Raw genomic sequence first — 19,424 nt, 5'->3', positions numbered from 1 at the left:
ACCGCCCCCGCCGCCGAGCTATTCCACTGTTCCACGCTCGTAGGCTTTCATCCGCTTGTTGTATGCATACCCTCCACTCCAATAAACTCCAATAGAGGGCGGAAGTTTGAGCGCCATCACATCAATGGCAGTGGCCATCGCATTGACCATCATAACAGTCCACAATTCGCAAAGCCCGTCATGGTAGCGGGCAATCTGGGGTGCAGCCCGACGGTCGTTGGTGTCTAAAGGGACTTGGCGTGCGTGCGCATCGGGAAAGACACTCCATGGGCGCCTTCGTGCGGTATGAGCGCCGTCGAACAACAGGCCACATTGTTGATCCTGCTTGAGGCGTGTCCAGTCACGCGCACGTCTTGTCACAAACAATCAACCGTGACAGACCGACATGCGCGTCAACTCGATACGGCGTATTCCGTGACATGGACGTAGTCTTTACGGACGAGATCTTAAGTGGCAGACCCTGTCGAGTAAGCTCACGGATCTGCAGATCGAGATGCGGGAGTACTCACAGCTGGGTGGCAGCTGTCAGTCATAGGCTTCGTCCGCGGGTATAGAAGGCGTACAGTCGGCGGAGGCACAGGCGTATTGTCCGCGTAGGCTGAATATGTTTCGTGAAAGATATGTTGATGTCGTAGACAACGTCACTAGAGACAAGTGCAGAGATATTTCACTGAGTTCAAGGTTGCCTTGTGAACATAACATGAATGGTATGCGTGCTGAAGTGGTTGGCGAGAATATCTGCGCTTCACGAACGCGAGGTGACCGTGAGGAGGATTTCGATGCGGAAGCCAGGCCCGGAATGCCTGCGAAGCACGTCAGCTACGCTTTGGAAGGGAAGAGCCGGGAGAAGAACACGCCTCCACTGTCAATAATGATCTGAAGAACCTCACCGTCATCTTCAGTCGCGTCCCCAGACCATCCCGGAGTTGTCCTATCTCAGGTCGTTCACCCGTAAACCGAGCTGCACAGTGAACGGATCACGCGCCGCGCCCTGCGAATCGACTGTAGCACCGCGCTCTACGAACCACCTCGACCCGCGTACCGCCTCAAGATAATCTGGTACGAGACGGCCGTCCTAACCCACGATAAACGCAGAAGGCGCCTATCGACGCGGGGTCGACCTATCGTCGCCGCCGATTGGTGGCGCCGCGGCGTCATGGGGCAGCGCCATCGACGCTGTGCATAGCTTGGGACGCGCGGAACACAGCTATCGACGCGTGCAGCAGACCTATCGACGCCGAGATGGTTCCATGCGACCCACACCAAAGTATGCGAGACGGGTTCCGTGAGCCCAAGACCGAGCGATGGATGCGCGGCACGGACCCATGGACATGAACGGGGCCACTGCCGTGGGGAAGGCCTATCCGCGTCGACGCCTAGCTATCACGAGGGTTCCATAACGCGAGCGTTTCCCAATGAGCCCGAAGCGTACACCTCTGCAGAGCAAAGCTAGCTATACACGGAATGAGGTATGTGGGTACTGACGAGGTGGCGAGTACCCACCGGCCGATGTTCAACGTTGATGTGCGGTCGACCGCCGATGGCTGGCTATCGTTGTTGATGAACAGAAGCGCCGCTAACGAAGAAGGTACCCGCTGACGAGGAAGCTTTGCGCTGATGAGCTGGGTCGTCTTTCGTAGAAGAGCAGTCCGCTCACGAGTAGATCACCCGCTGACGCCCAAGCCGGCCGCTGACGAGGAAGACGACCACAGGTGAGCCGCGTCGCTCGGAACCGCCCATAGACGCCAACTTCTCTTTTCGCGACGCCGGGCTTCTGTATTCGCAACCTCGAGCTTCTCCGGCCATCTTGCGATATCGCACGCGATAGCGTCGCGGGACACGCGTGCAGTACGATTGCGGTACGCTCCACCGAGTTAATGAACGCAGCGGATCACGGGGTGCGCGTCCGAAGGTGAGCGAACTGTATACTGTGGCGAGAGGACACATGCGCGCCACCGCCGCGCTCTTGAAGCCCATCAAGCATCCTGAGGTATCGTCCTGCGGGTAAGGTGTTCAACGAGCGCGCCACGGTAGAATCGGGAACGCCGTGGGCGCGAGCATCGATGCTCTCACCTTCTAGCTGGGCGTCGACTCCGATGTTCTTCGGAGTGGCTACAATGAGCAGGTGCGCCTCTGAGGTCTGAGCACGGACTGCGTTCGGACGAAGAAGCCCTATCCAGCGCGCCACATTCCAAACGTCCATCCATCCATCGCGGAGTCGCATACATGCATCTCTCCGGTTCTCAGTCGAAAGCGCATGGCTTCCTTGTCCGGTCGAGCATACCTCCCTTCGACTACCAAGGTTAACGTTTTCGTGCGCTCACAAGGTTCAGCTAGACAGAACATGGGACGCACCGGTAGACTGGAGGAAGAGATACGCCTGCCGAGACAGACGGAGGATCTTCCGATAGCTGATGAACTTTGTCTGCCCTGGTAGCAGGCGGCTTGCGCTTCGAACCGGAAGACCTCGCCTTCGCGAGCTTCCCCGAGGTGTCGGAACACAGTGGAACGTGCGGGCATTCGTAGACCGTGGGTTCGACTATAGACAGCTGTGTCCGGGCGGAAGAACTGGGCTTTCAAAGTATACAAAACAGCGCATCGTGAGTAGAGTACAATTGGAGTAAAAGGGCTGACGTCGTCGATAAGCAACCGGTGAAAGACGGAAGGATCACTGCATACCTATATACAGAGCATACCAATACATAGTCGATCTCATGAACACTCGCTTCATGGACCCTTCTGTTCCATGCCAACCTTGGGCGCCTAAGTCGAGAATCAGCCACCGGCCCGATCACTACCCGCACTCGATATACGCACCTTCTCCCTGACCTCGTTCAGCTTCCCTTGGCTCGCAAGATACGCGGCCCCCGAATCCGCCCACACCTGGTAGTCCGTAACCTTCAGGCCCTCGTCGAAATCGATGATGTACGCGAACGTCTCGTCCCAGCTCTCCCCCGTGCTCAGCCACTTGAACACCGCGCGCCCTCGGCACGCCACCCTTCGCACCTCCGGGTCGACGACGAAGCTCGAGAAGTCCATGTTCTCGTAGGTGAGCAGGCTCGCGAGGAGCTCGAAGTACTTCAGCACCGCGGCGAGCCCGACGAAGGGGCGGCCGATAAAGGGCGCAAGCGCGGGCTCGCCGTGTTCGAGCGCCGTCGGCTGGTAGAGCGTGGAGAAGTATCCCACGAGCTCGTCGGGTGGCGTGTTCGAGGCGAAGGCCGTGCAGAACTTCTCTGCGGCGCTAAGCAGGGCAGAGCGCGAGGCGGGCATGGCGCTGGTGGGCGTGGAGGTCATGGGCAAGCAATGATGTCGTGGGGCGATCAGGGGCGGCGGCGATGGAGGGTGTCGCGTGAGCTGGGCCTGCTAGCCGTTTCTCGAAGGGCGGTGGAGCCAAGGCGTGAGGTGAGCTGGGACGCTGCCATGGCTGCTGTCGTGCGAACCGACGGGCAGAGGATTGCAAGCGAGCAGATCAAGGTCAAGACTGGTCAGGACCGCGGCCCGGCGGTGCAGCTCCAGATCAGGACTGGGTCGAACATCCCGGGCGCCGTGCTCACCAATGCAGACCAACCTCTTTGCTGTCCTTCGCCCCTCAACGCCAAACCATGCAACGACCCGCAGACCAGGCAAGTTCAAAGACTTCCGTTGATATCGATACAAGCATGGGGGAGATGGCATATGAATGTTGCACCATAACAGCATATCGTGGACATGATACATAGCGAGGCGAATGGAATACAACTAGGGCACCCGAGATTGGCGAGTGATTTACTCCTCCTCCTCCTCGTCGCCACCCTCCTCGCGCTTGGCAGCAGCGGCAATGCGCTTGCGCTTGACGCGACCCGGGCGGCCACCACCGTACGGCGAGGTCAGCGAGAAGTCGATGTGCTTTTGGGAGTCAAGGCGGACGACGAAGGAGGGCACGTTGACGATCTGCTTGCCGACACTGAAGAAACGCGTCAGTCTGAGCAATACTTCCTCGAGATAGAATTATCATACCGAATGTGGCGCTGGCGGATGAGCACACGCGCGTGGTGAATGGACTTGGCAAGGCCGCTCTTGAAAACCTGGGTCTGGAGACGGCGCTCCAAGAAGTCCTCGATCTTGAGCGCGAGCACGTAATCGAGACGCATGCGGCTCTCGTCGAGCACACCGATGCGCACAAGACGGCGAATCAGGGCATTGCCCTCGAAGAGACGCTTCGGGTCCTTCTCGTCGAGCTTGAGCAGCTCACGAGCAGCACGACGGATTTTGGAAAGAGTGAGCGCGATGCGCCAGATCTCGCGCTTGTTGCGGAGACCATACTCGCCTGCGAGCTGTAGGGGGATGAGGACGCGATGAGATAGGAAAGGTCACGACACGCACCTTCAGCTCAGCATCGAGACGCGCCGACTCGAAGGGACGACGGGGGACCTTGTAACTGTAATGGGACAGGGCCAAAAATTAGCTCTCCTGTATATCCCTCCACATCGCGTGGATCTTGCATGAACGACGACACTCACGTCTTGCTGTGCTTCCGCGGCGCCCTGTACGACCATCAGCACAACGCATACAACAGCGACGACGGACATTACCTGGGCATCTTGTTCTTGACGGGGGTCGACTGTCCTCGGCGGAGCACACGATCAGGGAGAGCGGCGGGAGGACAGCACGTGATGTGAGCCACATTTCGGGGTTTGCCGAACTCTGTACAGTTTGAGATGGCAGAGCGATCGCTGAGGTCGCCGGCGCTGCCATCAACGACCCCAAGGCGAACGTGTGTGGAATTGCTGCTCGACCGACGTCCGGAACGCTGATCGTACGCTGAGCAGTCCTCAAGATGCCCCACTCATTCGGTTACCGCGCGCGTACGCGCGACATGTTCAAGCGGGGCTTCAAGGGTGCGTCTAATGACTTAGTGCTGGAAGTCTAGGTGTTAACGATATGTAGACCACGGCCCCGTGAAACTGTCGACGTACCTCATCAACTACCGGGTGGGCGACATCGTTGACATCAAGGCCAACGCTGCTCAGCAGAAGGGCATGCCGCACAAGTACTACCACGGGTGCGTTTACTTGCCAATTCACACATACGCGCGATTAACCCAGATCCATTCCTCAGCCGCACGGGTATCGTATACAACGTCACCCCGCACGCCGTCGGTGTGATCGTCTACAAGGTCGTTGGCAACCGCTACATTGAAAAGCGCGTCAACCTCCGTGTCGAGCACGTGAAGCACTCCAAGTGCCGGCAAGAGTTCATCGACCGCGTCAAGGCGAACCACGAAAAGCGCACCGCGGCAAAGGAGAAGGGCGGTGCGTATATCCGACCCTGCTTTGCTGAACACAAGCTCATCCGTCTTCTTCACAGAGCGCATCAACCTCCGCCGTCAGCCTACCCTCCCCCGCGAGGCCCACACCATCACCGTCGCCGACAACACCCCGCAGACGATGCGTCCGGTCCCATACGAGACGTACATCTAAACGGATCGCTGCTTAATCCGGCCCGCCCAGGTGGCGCCGGTTCACGCTGCCTCGCCGTTGACCTTGCACCGTGGGGTTGCGCTACCTCGCCGTCGCTTATGCTGTCTCTCACTCGCCCCCATCACACTTGGCGCAGATGTATGTACCTTACTATGCCCACCATGCAATTACGACTCCATGATAAGGCATTTTCGGCGGTTCTGAAAGCTTGCTTTGCGAGTATCCGGTTTCGAACATGAGACCAGGCCCTACCGCACACAATTGTGATGTCGGATATCACAGGTTGACCTTCGCTCCGTCGTCCTCGTCGAAGGCGCGCCGTTCCCCTGATCCCCCCGACCAACTTACAGAAGCAACGAAACCGAAGACTTTCGAGCGCCGGTTCAACGCAATTCGCAAGCCATGGTAAATGTCGTAGCCGATGGTCGACTTCAGCTGCCACGGGCTCATCATTACGGTACGTCTTTCGGAGGCACAATTGGGGCGGGTGGCTACATAATAACGGCGATCGAGCTATGTCCTTCCGTCAATACGGAGACAGGTCGCCGGGCGATCACTATTGTATCGCGGCTACATTGCTAGCGAAGCGATCACCCACATAAAAGACGACGTCCGTGGCCTCAGCTTCACCAGCAGCGACCTCTCGAAACCTGCCCCAGTGACCTTTGCCAGACAAAAGTGCGCTGATAGCACTGCACTGATTGTGTAGTATCTCACCACCAGTAATGTATACGAAGGCATATGAAGAGCTCGAAGCGAAGTACTCATGATTCTTTCGGGATCTACTAATCTCGAGCACTTTTAAGTTATCTATACGCCAATGTCATGTCGCTTCCTTTATGTCCTACTTCTCCCAATTGGAGAGATTCGCGGACCTCCGGGTACGGTGTGCGGCTCTCTGGGCTGCGGAGAAGTATACTGTCACGGTTGGAGTAACGCGTTGCTATCGCGTGCTGACCTCTACAATTTCTCACGAGCCATGCGGCGCACTGGGGTGCTTCCCGGAAAATGCCGTAGTGGTAGTTGACCCTCGCCCTCATGGCTCCTTCGGACCCACCGCCAGAAACCTCACTGAGCAATAACGGAGTCACATAGCAACGCCGCCTTTGATCCTTCTGCTATGACTTCCTCGATGGTGATGCGCTCACCGAGGCTTCCCTATTGTCTTTTGGTAGGAACCGTCCATGTCGCCGAAGTGAATGCTCCCCCAAAAGGACCCCAGTGGAGGCGATGAGGGCACCGTACCGCACCCTAATTTATCCTCGTGGAACTTGCGCAACAAGAGGGCTGGTCTCGTGCACACATAATCTACTGTGATCCTTATTATGGGCGCGGTGAGGGGATCTGACGTTCGATCGTGGTACGTGCCCGGCGTGCTGCTCGGGGATTGCAACCTCTACGGCCGACCTTCGGCCCATATACATTTCGATGGCATTGCTGCAGATGTTCTGACACTCCCGGCGTGTGCCGTGGACAATAGCAGCATATTCATGACAATTCCTGCTGCCATGATGATGAGTTCGCCGAACTTCATTTATTGTTTTCGGCAAGAACAATCAATCCTCGTCGGCGAATCTGCTGTCCCCATAAAGGACAGTGTCTCCGGATGCGCAGGAATCCTCCGCCCTTCGCTCCCTTTACCACCATCCTCGCCAAGATCTGTCTTCAAGTGACTGTGCAACAACCTCGTAAGTCCGAAGTACAACAGGCGATCTAGACGGGAGTATCTGATATCCAGTCACCAGGAATGTCTGCCAGTAGCCCGGATAAGGTGCGCTCTCGTTATGGCGCGTCGATTGTAGGGCTTCCGCAATTGGGAGACGCTTCCAGTGCGTTCGTTCTTCTTCCGCATTGCCAGTACTAACGTTGGAACCAGACCATACTCCCTCTACGATGCAGACTACCACACCATCCCCGGCTCAATCGAAGGTAGCGGAGACCAATGCCGTCAGGGACTCTGTGAATGGAGATTTGAGTGAGTGTACGTACTACGATCAATCAGCTGAATGCTTAATGCGCGTTTTCAAGGCTTGATGAAGGGGCTGCGTGTGATGCTTGGGGGAGGCAAAACCATACTCATTGATCCGTCTGCTCGTGGTGAGCTCTGTCTCCTACACGCCCCCCTTCTCTTCTCATTTCTGAGCAGTATATTACACGCCACCGTACCGCAATCATTGTATCTCTTGGGGTATTCCTTTTCCTACAGTGTTTTTGTTTGTAATAACCATCTTCGACAGTGAATGGCGTAAGGCCCTGTCCTGCATTTGTTAAGATCAAGGTCTCACCCCACCTATGCTTCATCGATCGCTTGCCGACGGAGCTGCTATGCGCCATCTTCATGATGTGCGGCGACCCGAACAAGCTTTTTTCGTACCCGCGAAACGAGTCGTCGGACAAGATGGAATCTCAGAACAGGACACACTTTTACAGCTGGGCGACCGTGACCATCGGCTATGTCTGCTCAAGATGGTTCCACACCACGCGTAGCTGCCCACAGCTCTGGACGATGATTGACGTGCCGCGGCCGAAGCTCTGTGATATCTTCGCGCTCAGACTCAGTCTGAAGTACTCCGCCAATCTTCCGCTCACGCTTCGGATCAATGACTACCATGTCAGGTCCCAAGATGGTAGCGGTTCTGTCGCTTGCACGGTATTCATGCGCTTTGTTTCTGCGTACGCCTCTCGCTGGGAAGAGATATCCATCATTCTACGTTCCGTGACACCCGATATAGTCCATCCACTTTTGGAGATTTCACGCGCATCCTATAGCTGTCTGAGGCAAGCAATGATCCACTTCGAGTCAGACGGTGCTAACAGGTCGACGACAACGCGCCTGTGGGATTTGTTCTATGCGTCCCCCGTCCTCAGGACTTGCCAGTGGTTCTACACGCGTATCAGCGCTTCTGAATCTGTTCTCCACCATCTTACTCGCATCGGCATAGATGACATACAGCCCGACGAGATCATGAAGCTCCTCACAGCATGTCCTCATCTCGAGGCCCTCCAGGCTGTCGTCACCCCTGAACCGAGTGTATTTGTGGGTGAAGATGACGGATACTTGTTCCCGATCAAATCACCGCCCATCATCCTCTCGCGTCTGCGATTCCTGGAGCTTAGAGGAATGCACGACTGGTCGCGCTTCTTCGAGAGTATCGCCATACCAAAGATCCGGCGGCTTGGTCTGTCTACGACCGGTGTACAGGCCCAAGCGATCAGCGCAATGCTGAGGCGCTCGTCGGCACATTTGGACGCGCTTGCCCTACGGCGGCTGTATTCGGGGAACGACGAAGAAGTCGCCGCTCTTCTTCGAAGCCATGAATTGCAGCTGCTAAAGGTCTTCTGCTATCAGCCGTACGATGGCCCTTGTCGTAGGCGGTCGCCAGACTTATTTAACCCCTCACCGTATCTCCCACCTGCGGTCGTCTTGTACACGAAGACCTATGAAGAATTCGAAGAAAAGTACGAGTCTGAAGAGATTTATTGACCTAAAGTACATTGGTGTCTTATGCATTTGGCAACGCGTAGAGTACATGTATCTATTCTATGGACTCGACGTCAAATTTCGTACCCCCCAGATCCACTGCGCATGAAGGGCAAATGCTCCGCTTCTTCGCGGACGACTTCAACCACACAACTACGTCCCGCCTCTGGCAGATGCTCTAGGCGTCGCCTGCGCTTCGCGTCGTGCAGTGGCTCTACGTATTCGTCGATGCCCCGTCGCTCGTTTTCCAACGCCTCACTCACCTGGGCATAGAAGTCATCCTACCCGAGGATCTCATGGCGCTCGTCAGCGCTTGCCCCGAACTGCAAGTCCTGCAAGCGGTCGTCCAGCCTGCGGACGCATTCGTCGGTAGGAACGATGGTCACCTCATTCAGACGCTGCCGGCACCTATACACCTTCCTCATCTTCGAGTTCTCTCGCTTCGCGGCATGTACGACTGGACGCGCTTTTTCGACGGGATCACGGCACCCAACATCAGCCGGATGGAAATGGCCCTCGCGGGTATCCAGGCCATCTCGATAAGTGCTATGTTGAGCCGCTCGTTTGCGCGTCTCGACATGCTGGCTCTTCGCTGGGTACGGCCGGGGTGGGACGACGAGATTGTGGCGCTCCTTCGCAGCCGAGAATTAGAGGAGCTCAAAGTCTTTCGCTATGAGCCACATGAAGGACGCGAACGGGAGTCCTTCAATCCTTCTTCTTACTTGCCACCGAATCTTGTCGCATTCACCAGAACGTACGAAGCTGCGGAACGAGCGTATCGTTCACTGTGTAGATACTGAATAATGTGACCCAATCGTAGTCGATGCAGCCATCTTTATCGATGTTGAAGAACTCGGACCTCGCAAGATTTATTTATCATTTGTTCCCACTTCTCTGATAATTCGTGGCGCGTGGGACTGCGGCGCAAGGCTTTCCGGGCAGCGAAGGAATACATTGTCACGGTTGAAGTAAATGCCACGCGCGGCGCACGTGCATTGGCGCGTTGCTCGGAGGACGCCGTATCGGCGGCTGACTTCCACCCTCATGTCTCCTACGAAGACTTCGCCGGAATGCTCATAAGACAATAACAGCATGGTAACGCCGCTTTTGATTCTTTTGCTGTGGCCTTCTTGACGGCGATGGGCTTACCGAGTGTTCCTTATTGTCTTTCGGGACGTACCGTCCATGTCGCCGATGCGGAGGGCCCTCAAAAAGACCCCAGAGGGAATGAAGAAGGCGCCGCAACACGTCCTCCATCTTTGGAGAATCCGCGCAACAAGCGAGCTGGACTCGAACACGCATAACTCTTCGGCAATATTCACTCATTGGCCGTGTCCCAAACACAAAGCACGCGCTCTTTCTCTGAGCTGCCTCAGATCGTTGCTGTCGATAGTACGTCCTCATGCTCTCTCACGGCCCTCACGGGGCTGATACAAACACCTACAGGTCGCCTCCCCCCGGCGATGCAAGACCAAACCCTACCTGAAACTGAGGCGGAGGTGGAACTCGCCTTCCTTGCTAAGGATTCCCTGCGAAATGTCCCCGGTAAGTCTTTCCAACTCTGACGATGATTCGGGCGCTTACAACGCTTACAGATGAGCTGAAAGGCCTTTCGGTGCTGTCCTCGGAGGGCAAGTATCTCGTTGTCGGCCCACCCGGTAAGTCGGTTCTCCTGCTTGCTCCGTACTTTCGCTGAAAGGTTATAGACGTTGCGCCCGCGTACGGCGATCATTCTGTACCCTTGGAAGGTAGATCCCATGTTTGGCGCTCTACTTATTTGCTCATCGCCGTCGCCCGCAGTGGTCATCGCGCGACACAAGCGCAGGAAGAACAAGCTCGCATCCCATCCCTGCTACATTCATCGACTGCCGACTGAGGTGCTGTGCGCCATCTTCCTGATGTGCGGCGACTCGAACAAACTCTTTGACTACCCGCGGGACGAACATACGGAGCCTATGAGCGTCTACAGGAACTACGGGGCGTCATTCTACATTCGTGAAACGATGCTCATTGGCAGCGTCTGCTGGCGGTGGTACACGATCACGCGAGGATGTCCTCGACTCTGGACGCTGATAGACATTCCGCTACCGCAATCCTGCGATGTTGCTGCCCTGAAACTTAGTCTTAAGTATTCGAAGGACCTCCCCCTCACGCTACGACTCAATGACTATCATTACACGGCAAAGGAACGCCGCAGCGTGCAAGCTTGTAGGCAGTTCATGACTCTGGTCGCTGCTTCTGCCTCTCGTTGGAAGGAAATATCTATCATCATGGTGCACGAGCCTCCGACGATACACGCTATGGTCCTCCCCCTCTTAGACCTTCCTCGCAACGTCTTTGTCTCCCTGAAGCGAGCGATGCTCCGCTTCCACGGTGACGACTCTCGTAGCACAGTAGCCTCGCGCCTCTGGCAAGTATTCTATGGGTCACCTGTCCTGCATGTCGCCCAGTGGTACCATCTCCCCGATCTCAACCCACCATCCTCTACTCTCCTCAGGCTCACGCATCTAGGTGCGAATGCTCTTCGACCGGAGGTTATAGTGGAGATCCTTCGTTCATGTCCTCAACTTCAGGTTTTGCAAGCCGTAGTGCAACCAGCTCCGCACATATATCCCGAGCGAGAGGACGGGTACCTGATACCAACGGCACACCCGCCTATCTATATGGCTCATTTACGATCTCTCACCCTCAGAGGCATCCACGATTGGACGCATCTCTTCGATGGGATTACGGCGCCAAACTTGCGTCGCCTTGAGATCTTCATAGCAGGTGTTCAAGCGGGTCCCATATGCGCCATGTTGAGGCGCTCATCTGCATATCTAGACATGCTGGCTCTGCGCTGGATATATCCTGGATATGACGACGAAATTATCGCCCTTCTCCAGAGCCGCGAGCTAAAGCAGCTGAAAATCTTCCGTTGTGACCCTTACGATGGCGTGCACCGCGAACCGGATCGCTTCGACTTTTCTCCGTACTTGCCCTTCAATCTTGTCGCTTTCACTAGAACGTACGAAGCCACGGAACAAGCGTATCTTGCGTTGCGTAGGTAGTGATACCGCATCGTAGTCAGCGCGGCCGTCCTTGCCGACGGTGAAGGGCTAGCAAGTTTCCTGTGTTTCCTGCTCCTTCTCCTCGGATGATTTGTGACCCATGTGGCTGAAGCTCTTGGCATTCTACGTAGCGAAGGAATCTTTCGTCACGGTTGAATTATTGCGTCAGGAGACGCCACGCGCGGCGCACGTGCTCCGGCGTGCTTCGCGGACGACCTGGACACCGTATCACTGTCGGCGGTTGGCTTTCACCCTCGTGGCCCCTTCGCGATTTCAGAGACTTCGCGCGAGAATGTTCATAGAACAATAACAGCATAGCAACGCCGCTTTTGATCATTTTGCTGCGTCTTTCTGAACGATGATGTACTTACCGAGTGCTCCTTATTGTCTTTCGGGTAGGAACCGTCCGTGGCGCCGAAGGCAGATGCCCCTTCAAAAGGATCCTAGAGTGGGACAGAGAGGGCCGCGCAACACGTCCCTCAACTCCGAAGTACCCGCACGCCAGACGAGCTGAACTCAAGCACGCCTACATCACCGTTGTCTTCGACTATATTCACCTTCGTCATGTCCCAAACGCAGAACGTGCGCCCTTCCTCTGAGCTGCCTCTAATCATTGCTACCAGTTGTACGTCCCGGCTGCTCCTGCGTAATGTACGGTGCTTATACGGAATCTCAGCAGGCTGTCTTCCTCCGTCGATACAAAGCGCGGCCCCACCAGAACCTAATGCGGAAGTAGAACTCGCCTTCCTCGCCAAGGATTCTCTGAAGGAGATTCCCGGTCAGTCTTTCCGACCAATCACGATCATGCGGACGCTGGATATGCTTGCAGAGGAGCTGAAGGGACTTTCGGTGCTGTCCTCGGAGGGCAAGTATCTCGTCGTCGGCCCGCCTGGTAAGTGAGCGTCCGCATTGAGAATGACCTTGTTCTGAGATGAGGTAGGCATCGCACCTGCGTACGGCGATCACTCGGTACCCTTGGAAGGTAGGTCTTACGCTCGAGATTCCGATTGATCACTCATTGCCGCCATATACAGTGGTCATCGCGCGTCACAAGCGCAAGAAGGACAAGCTCGCACCCCAGCCCTGCTATATCCATCGCTTGCCTACAGAGGTGCTGTGCGCCATCTTCTTGATGTGCGGCGACCCGAACGAACTCTTTGACTACCCGCGGGACGAACAAACGGACCCTCATAGACTGCACCACAGCTGGAGAGGGTCATTTTACATTCGGGAGACGATGATCATCGACCGCGTCTGCTGGCGTTGGCACACAATCACGCGCGGTTGTCCTCAGCTCTGGACGCTGATCGATATCCCGCTACCTCAAGCTTGCGACGTCGCAGCCCTGAAGCTCAGTCTCGAGTACTCCAAGGGCCTCTCCCTGACGCTGAGGCTGAACGACTTCTATCATACAAATAGCAACACTCGGAGCGTAAAGGCTTGTCGGCAGTTCATGAGCCTCGTTGCGGCGTCCGCCTGTCGTTGGGAGGAAATTTCCATCATCGTGATACACGAACCTCCTTCCGTATCGGATCTGGTCGAGCCCCTGCTTGAACTCTCGCGCGACTCGTTCACGTCCTTGTCGCGAGCCATTCTGCGCTTCGGCAGGACTGATGCGCGTCGCGCAACGGCTTCACGTCTCTGGGAGGTGTTCTACATGTCACCCGTACTTCGTGTGGCACAGTGGTCCCACGCGACTCCCATACCCCCGGCGGCGACGTTCCAAGGATTGACCCATGTGGGAGTGGACTTGATCTACGCTGAAGAAATCATGAGCTTTCTTCGCGCGTGTTCTCAGGTGCAAGTACTCCAAGCGGTGGTGAAGCCGTCTCCGCACATATACCCCAGCACGGACGACGGCTACCTCATTCCCACCCTCCCGGCTCCTATACAGCTGCCGCAACTGCGCATCCTCATGCTCAGAGGCATGTCAGACTGGTCGAATCTATTCGGCGGAATAACGCCTCCCTATCTACATCGCCTGGATATCAGTATGGGAGGTCTTCAGGCAGAGGCGATCCTCACCATGCTGAAGCGCGCATCGGCGCGTCTGCGGGCACTTAGCCTGCAATGGATATACCCTGGACACCACGACGATGTCGTAACTCTTCTGCGAAGTAACGAATTGCAGGGCCTGATGATACTTCGTTATTACGGATATGACGGATATGACCTTGAACCTGACCACTTCGACCCTTCCCCATACTTACCCCCTCATTTACACTCACTGACCAAGACATACGAGGATATGGAAAATGCATGTCGTTCATTGAATATCTGCTAAGCACAGCGTAGCGTAAACGTACATCTTCATTTCAATACTACATCGCATTACGGGTTTCGTTTAATTTTGGCCACTGCGAAGAACCCAATCTTTCCGCCGATCGAATAGCCTCTCCATCTCGGTAGAGCATGAATCTGGATTTGCAACCCGGAGACGAAGGTCCGTCGTCGTCGTCTCGGCAGCTTGAACCAGTTGCGGCACGAGCGGGACGAGCTCGTCCACCATGATATACATGGCGGGCGGAAAGTGAATATACTGTGGCAGTACCAGAGGCCCTTCGATAGCGCCTACGAGATTAGACTGTCGTCCCTCTAGGCTTCGAACGTCAAGCGATAGAACTTCCAGCAGCTTCGAGCGGTCAAGGGCATCTAAAACAACAGCAGCGCCTAGCTTCGATTGGATGTTGAGATGGCGAAGTTGGTGAAGGGGGAATACGAGCAGGCGATTACGGGTTATCTTACCCTCAACACACAGGGAACGGAGGCACAGAAAATCGAGATTGAAACTGCCTCGCTCCGAGCCTTGAACTTCGCGATCGACATCCATGACAAGGTGAACCCCGATGAAGCGGCGCAGAAACGGCCTGAGGCAGCTCAAAACCCTGAGCATAGGGTCCTGACCATTGCGTTCTTCCGACTGACCGATTCGAAGGTGCAGCTTGGACCATTGAGTATCGCGCGCGGTGCAGATACTGGGAAGTCGGTTGATAGCCTCGTCGAAGTCACCGAGGAAGAAGAGCTTGTCACCGGTGCGAACTACACCATTGGTCCCGACGTCGACAATGAGCTGCAAAGTGCCTGGGCAAAACTCGTTGGTCGAGCGGCAGCTTACGAGGGTGTCGATGGGACCCTCGTCGGGTGCGGCCGTCGGCTCCATGACCGAGCGCTCAGAGTCGTCGTCACTGAGCGATGCGACGTCTGAGGCTGAGGGTAGCGCCTCAAAGGGTGCAGCTGGCTCCTGGCTGCCATCCGCCTGTCCGACGTCAGCACCGACGACCTGATCGGGTTGAGAGAGAACTCCAGCGGCATTGGCAAGCGTCGCCGCGTCTTCGTGAATTCCGGTCGCGTATTCGCGCACCTCGCTCTCGTCGAGAGGCCCGTTCATGGGGTCGAGAGCCTGAGCCGGCGCGGTCGCAGCCTCGGCCGCATGCGCATCGCCTCCGCCTCCAAGGTCAACAGGCAGAAGTTCGTTGTCCTCCTCGACGATATCGATGGACAAACTCGCCGGCACATCATCATGAGGAGTGTCGAGTTCGGTGGGAACGTATGGTGATTGCTCCGAATCTGCGATCAGCTCAGGCTGAGGAGTTTCCGCCCTCCCAGCAGGGATGCCCGAGACTACCTCGGGTGGTTCAGGCGGCAGAGCTCCAGAAGCCCCTGAGGGGGCCTCGTAGGACGATGAAAGCGTGGCGGACCTCCCGCCGCGCCTCTGCGTAGCTTGAACGATGTCCCCAAGGATTCTATAGCTATGGCCAGAGGTAACGTTGATGCGTTCGACGAGTATGTTGTTGTTGGCATCCAGCTGCCCGCTGATGGTGAAGAGGGTATCCGCAATGTAGGAGAGGAGCCGTAGGACGTCAAAGATCGCGGGCTGCGGTGCAGCCGACGCCGACTCCGACGCTTCGGGTGAGGGTGAGGGTGAGGCAGTCACGAGTGGCGGCGAGGTCGGATACTCGATGCGAGTCGGGGTAGGCGACGGAGGCTGGGGCTCGGGATTTGCTTGCGCGCTGCCCTCTCCGGTGTTGGGAGCGACAAGAGGTTCCCCCGCGTCACGAGCAGCGACGGACTGGGCCCGCTCGGGATTTCGTGGGGGACGCGTCGGGGCACTGCTTGAGTGGCCGCCGATGCTTGTGGCTGCAGCGGTCTGCCCTTGGACTGGCATTGGCGCCGCGGATGACGGCCCGGGGTTCGAGGGTAGTATCGACGGCGGTGCTGCATTGTCAACGCGAGGGACTGCAGGCGAAGGATATTGCGTCCCTGGATTGGCTTGCGAGGCGGCCTCCTCAGTGACAGGAGCAAGAGAAGGTCCTCCAGCGTCATGGGTCGAGGAGGATCCATCCCGCTCTCCCGGCATCGACGAGCCTGGCTGCGAGGCGCCAGCGCCCCTGATGGAATCGAGTGTATCTCGGATCCTGCGAAGATCGGGGTCCCGAGGATCTACAGAGTACTGCTCAGAAGCCGTCGGGGTGAGGATAGCCTCAGAACGCGTTGTCGTCGATGAGGATGTACTAGATAAGAATGCGGTAGAATTCGATTCATCAGAGCCGTGAATGTTGATGTTGAGATATGGTCCATGAAGAGTGTCATCGGAGGACAATGAGGCGCTGTCGTGAGAGGCACCTCGATCTCCCTCTCGACGTGCGAGCCTGCGCACGCCAGAACGTAGCCTGCAGAACAGACCGTGGCGTTTTGGTTCCATTCAAGAAATCCAAGCAAGTCCTGAGTCTGAATCCAGAAAAGGAAGTCGTAGAGGGCGTGTATGTCTCTACGCGTGCCAGTTAATGACTTTGTGGCCCGGTCACATTGTGGCGACACGGACTCACCGAGAAACCGTGCAGTAGGTCGTGTTCAACGTAGGCGACGTAAGCGTCCGATTCGTTAACAAGCGACGTAAAGGGCGTAATCGGTACAAGGCGTTCTGAGTCGTAAAAGAGGCGGTCGTTTCTGAGGGTCAACGGCTTCACCTTCGAGCATTTAAGTGCATAACAGTCGTCGTCGCCCATTGAACGCGAATAGGGAAATTTGGAATGAAAGCGGCAAGTCTTGTCTCGTCGTACAGGGAACAAAGGGGACATTCAGTAGAATCGTGGGAGAAACGAGGGGTGAGTAGATGTGCGATCGCTATGTCAACCGCGTCGTTACAGGAGAACAAGCATGCCCATATGAGGCAACGATGCCCTTACAGATTGGCGGCACCATTGTGCGGTATCGGGGGTCACCAAGAGCTAGATGCTATGGTCAGAACCAAAGACTATAGTATCAGCGGGCACGACGGGGAACACGCAAAGCGTAGGCAGCATTCAGATTAGCCCGAGGCACTGTTGTCAGTAAATTATGCGTGGGCATGCGGCTCAGGAGCGGTCGAAGGATGTCTATGGCTTCTTCTCTTCAACGAGAAGTCAAGTATGTCGCTTTGTCAGGGCATAGAACTATGCAGATGATGGTGGGAAGAAGGCGAGGTGTACGGGCCCCCGTGAGAAACGACACGTGCTCGCCGAGCTATTCGGCCAATGCCGCAGCCGGTGGTTGACGCTGGCCACCATCAATGAGACCGAAGTTCGCTCGTGCATAGCAACTACTCGCTGCGAAAGATTCTTATGTCGTACCGCCAGAGGGATCTCACAATAGCGACTCGGAGAAATGATACCTTCCCGAACCCCGTTGGCTTTGGCTCGAAGTCATCTTCTGCTTCCCGGATCAGCCAATTGTTTTCCTTATTGTCTTTCCTCCGAGAGCGGCATCGATTCCATCGGTATGAAAGCTCTCATAAGGTGAGCTGACGACGAGGGAGCAGGGCTCCCAGTCACATACTCCGCACTCTTGGCCTACGAGCGAAGCGAATGAGTACGTCGACGCATTTATCGCCTTCGCCATCGCTAATTTCCTGACAGTGGATAACCCCCTGGAAAACTCGACGAGATCGCGCTACGGTGCTTCAATCGTCAGCCTTCCGGCTACAGGAGGTGTAGAGCAGTCCATGCCTACGAATGGTGCGACGGTTGCTACGGTGTTGCCGCTGAAAATCAGTACTGACATCAATGCACAGTGAGGGCCAAACAGTCTCTTTCTCCCTGCGTCATAAACCGCTTGCCAACCGAGCTGCTGTGCACCATCTTCATGATGTGCGGAGATCCGAACGGTCTCTTCGCATACCCGCGAGACGAGCGGATGGACCCTACCAGCACATCTGTCAGGACGCTCTCCTACATCCAGGCTACCGTGAAACTCGGACGCGTGTGCTCACTCTGGTTCACCGTCACACGCGGGACTCCTCAATTATGGACAGTGATCGACGTCGCGCTGCCACAGCCATGCGACGTCGCCGCCCTGAGGCTCGGTCTCAAGCACTCGCAGGGCGTGCCGCTCGCGCTCCGCATCAACGACTACATGTTTACGCCCAGCCGTCTTCGGAATACCAAAGTCTGCGTGCAGTTCATGGAGCTTGTCGCCAGCTCCGCGCATCGCTGGGGCGAGATCTCTATCATCATGAAGTACGAGCCCCCAACGGTCTGCGAGATGATGGCGCCTCTACTTGAGCTTCCGGAGGACTCCTTTGTCTCTTTGAAGCGAGCCATGCTTCGTCTTCATGGGGGTGCCTGGGAGGGGTCGCCGACGGTCCGACTGTGGACGAAGTTCCACGCTTCTCCGACGATAAGGGAGGTGCAGTGGTACTGCCAGCGCTTCAGTGCGCCGCCATCCCTTCTCCATCGGCTCACTCATGTCGGCGTCAACAGCATCATGGCTGGCGAGATCATGGGTTTACTTCAGGAATGTCCCCAACTAGAAGTCCTGCGTGCCAACGTTAAGCCAGCACCGGACAAGTTTCCAGGATTAGATGACGGGCGCTTGTTTCCAAAGCTTCCGACTCCCGTCATGCTTCTACATTTGCGCACTCTCATCCTGTCTGGCATGTACGACTGGACCAACTTCTTTGGAGGCCTGACGGCGCCGCGCCTAGACCAATTGCAGATGTGTGTCGCAGGCATACAAGCATCCCCTCTTTGTGCGATGCTTAGGCGCTCGTCTGCTCGACTTCGCACGCTAGCATTCCGCTGGCTATACCACGAATCTAATGACGATATCGCAGCTCTCCTACAATCACCCGAGATGGATTACTTGACGTGCTTCTGCTATGACCCTTACACTGAACTAGGGGAGGAGCCCGACCCTTTCGATCCTTCATTGTACTTACCGCCTCGGGCCATCATATATGCGAAGACGCTGATACGCCGGGGTTTTAAAATCGCCTTTTTAGGTGTATTTTCCGGCGTATATGCGCTATATACTGGCTCATTCATACGGACCTGTAGATACCATTGCGGCGTCGTGACTGTACAACGGGCGCGTCGCAGGTATTTTACTTCGGTTTTATGAGAGAATTAGCTGGACCTTGAACTGCACAAGAGATAAACCATGAACAACCTCTTCAGG

General features: G+C 56.2%; 6 protein-coding genes across 6 annotated transcripts; 3 read left to right on the top strand and 3 right to left on the bottom strand.

The window, feature by feature from the left end:
- Positions 1-2,727: 2,727 nt before the first annotated feature.
- SCHCODRAFT_02520789 (uncharacterized protein) lies at positions 2,728-3,294 on the bottom strand (the record flags this gene model as incomplete). Its single annotated transcript, XM_003026374.2, has 2 exons — positions 2,728-2,763; positions 2,818-3,294. The coding sequence occupies 2 exons, from the start codon at positions 3,292-3,294 to the stop codon at positions 2,728-2,730; spliced, it is 513 nt and encodes a 170-aa protein (XP_003026420.2).
- Positions 3,295-3,603: 309 nt separating this feature from the next.
- Positions 3,604-4,600, bottom strand: SCHCODRAFT_01217798 (40S ribosomal protein S9). Its single transcript, XM_003026375.2, has 5 exons — positions 4,572-4,600; positions 4,500-4,523; positions 4,363-4,417; positions 3,997-4,313; positions 3,604-3,943 (listed from the first exon to the last, which is right to left on the bottom strand). Exons 1-5 carry the CDS (start codon positions 4,577-4,579, stop codon positions 3,766-3,768), a joined length of 582 nt encoding a protein of 193 aa, XP_003026421.1. The 5' UTR covers positions 4,580-4,600; the 3' UTR covers positions 3,604-3,765.
- Positions 4,601-4,726: 126 nt separating this feature from the next.
- SCHCODRAFT_02644572 (60S ribosomal protein L21) lies at positions 4,727-5,647 on the top strand. Its single transcript, XM_003026282.2, has 5 exons — positions 4,727-4,753; positions 4,809-4,877; positions 4,927-5,041; positions 5,098-5,291; positions 5,347-5,647. Exons 2-5 carry the CDS (start codon positions 4,817-4,819, stop codon positions 5,457-5,459), a joined length of 483 nt encoding a protein of 160 aa, XP_003026328.1. The 5' UTR covers positions 4,727-4,753; positions 4,809-4,816; the 3' UTR covers positions 5,460-5,647.
- A 1,418-nt stretch (positions 5,648-7,065) lies between these two features.
- SCHCODRAFT_02673563 (uncharacterized protein) lies at positions 7,066-14,274 on the top strand (the record flags this gene model as incomplete). The annotated part of the gene is made up of 15 exons (XM_003026283.2): positions 7,066-7,147; positions 7,205-7,288; positions 7,336-7,434; positions 7,488-7,556; positions 7,697-8,827; positions 9,214-9,694; positions 10,289-10,332; positions 10,387-10,485; positions 10,536-10,598; positions 10,647-10,688; positions 10,741-11,982; positions 12,448-12,615; positions 12,667-12,882; positions 12,931-12,972; positions 13,025-14,274. The coding sequence occupies 15 exons, from the start codon at positions 7,066-7,068 to the stop codon at positions 14,272-14,274; spliced, it is 5,112 nt and encodes a 1,703-aa protein (XP_003026329.1).
- Positions 14,275-14,585: 311 nt separating this feature from the next.
- SCHCODRAFT_02603557 (uncharacterized protein) lies at positions 14,586-16,996 on the bottom strand (the record flags this gene model as incomplete). Its single annotated transcript, XM_050344057.1, has 3 exons — positions 14,586-14,622; positions 14,747-16,470; positions 16,817-16,996. The coding sequence occupies 3 exons, from the start codon at positions 16,994-16,996 to the stop codon at positions 14,586-14,588; spliced, it is 1,941 nt and encodes a 646-aa protein (XP_050197149.1).
- An 801-nt stretch (positions 16,997-17,797) lies between these two features.
- Positions 17,798-19,409, top strand: SCHCODRAFT_02593878 (uncharacterized protein). Its single transcript, XM_050344005.1, has 3 exons — positions 17,798-17,837; positions 17,885-17,983; positions 18,040-19,409. Exons 1-3 carry the CDS (start codon positions 17,834-17,836, stop codon positions 19,365-19,367), a joined length of 1,431 nt encoding a protein of 476 aa, XP_050197148.1. The 5' UTR covers positions 17,798-17,833; the 3' UTR covers positions 19,368-19,409.
- Positions 19,410-19,424: the final 15 nt, after the last annotated feature.

The sequence above is a fragment of the Schizophyllum commune genome (genome assembly GCF_000143185.2).
Source record: "Schizophyllum commune H4-8 unplaced genomic scaffold SCHCOscaffold_16, whole genome shotgun sequence".
NCBI lineage: Eukaryota > Fungi > Basidiomycota > Agaricomycetes > Agaricales > Schizophyllaceae > Schizophyllum > Schizophyllum commune.
The sequence above is the reverse complement of the archived record's forward strand: the minus strand, read 5'-3'. Positions and strand labels throughout refer to the sequence as shown.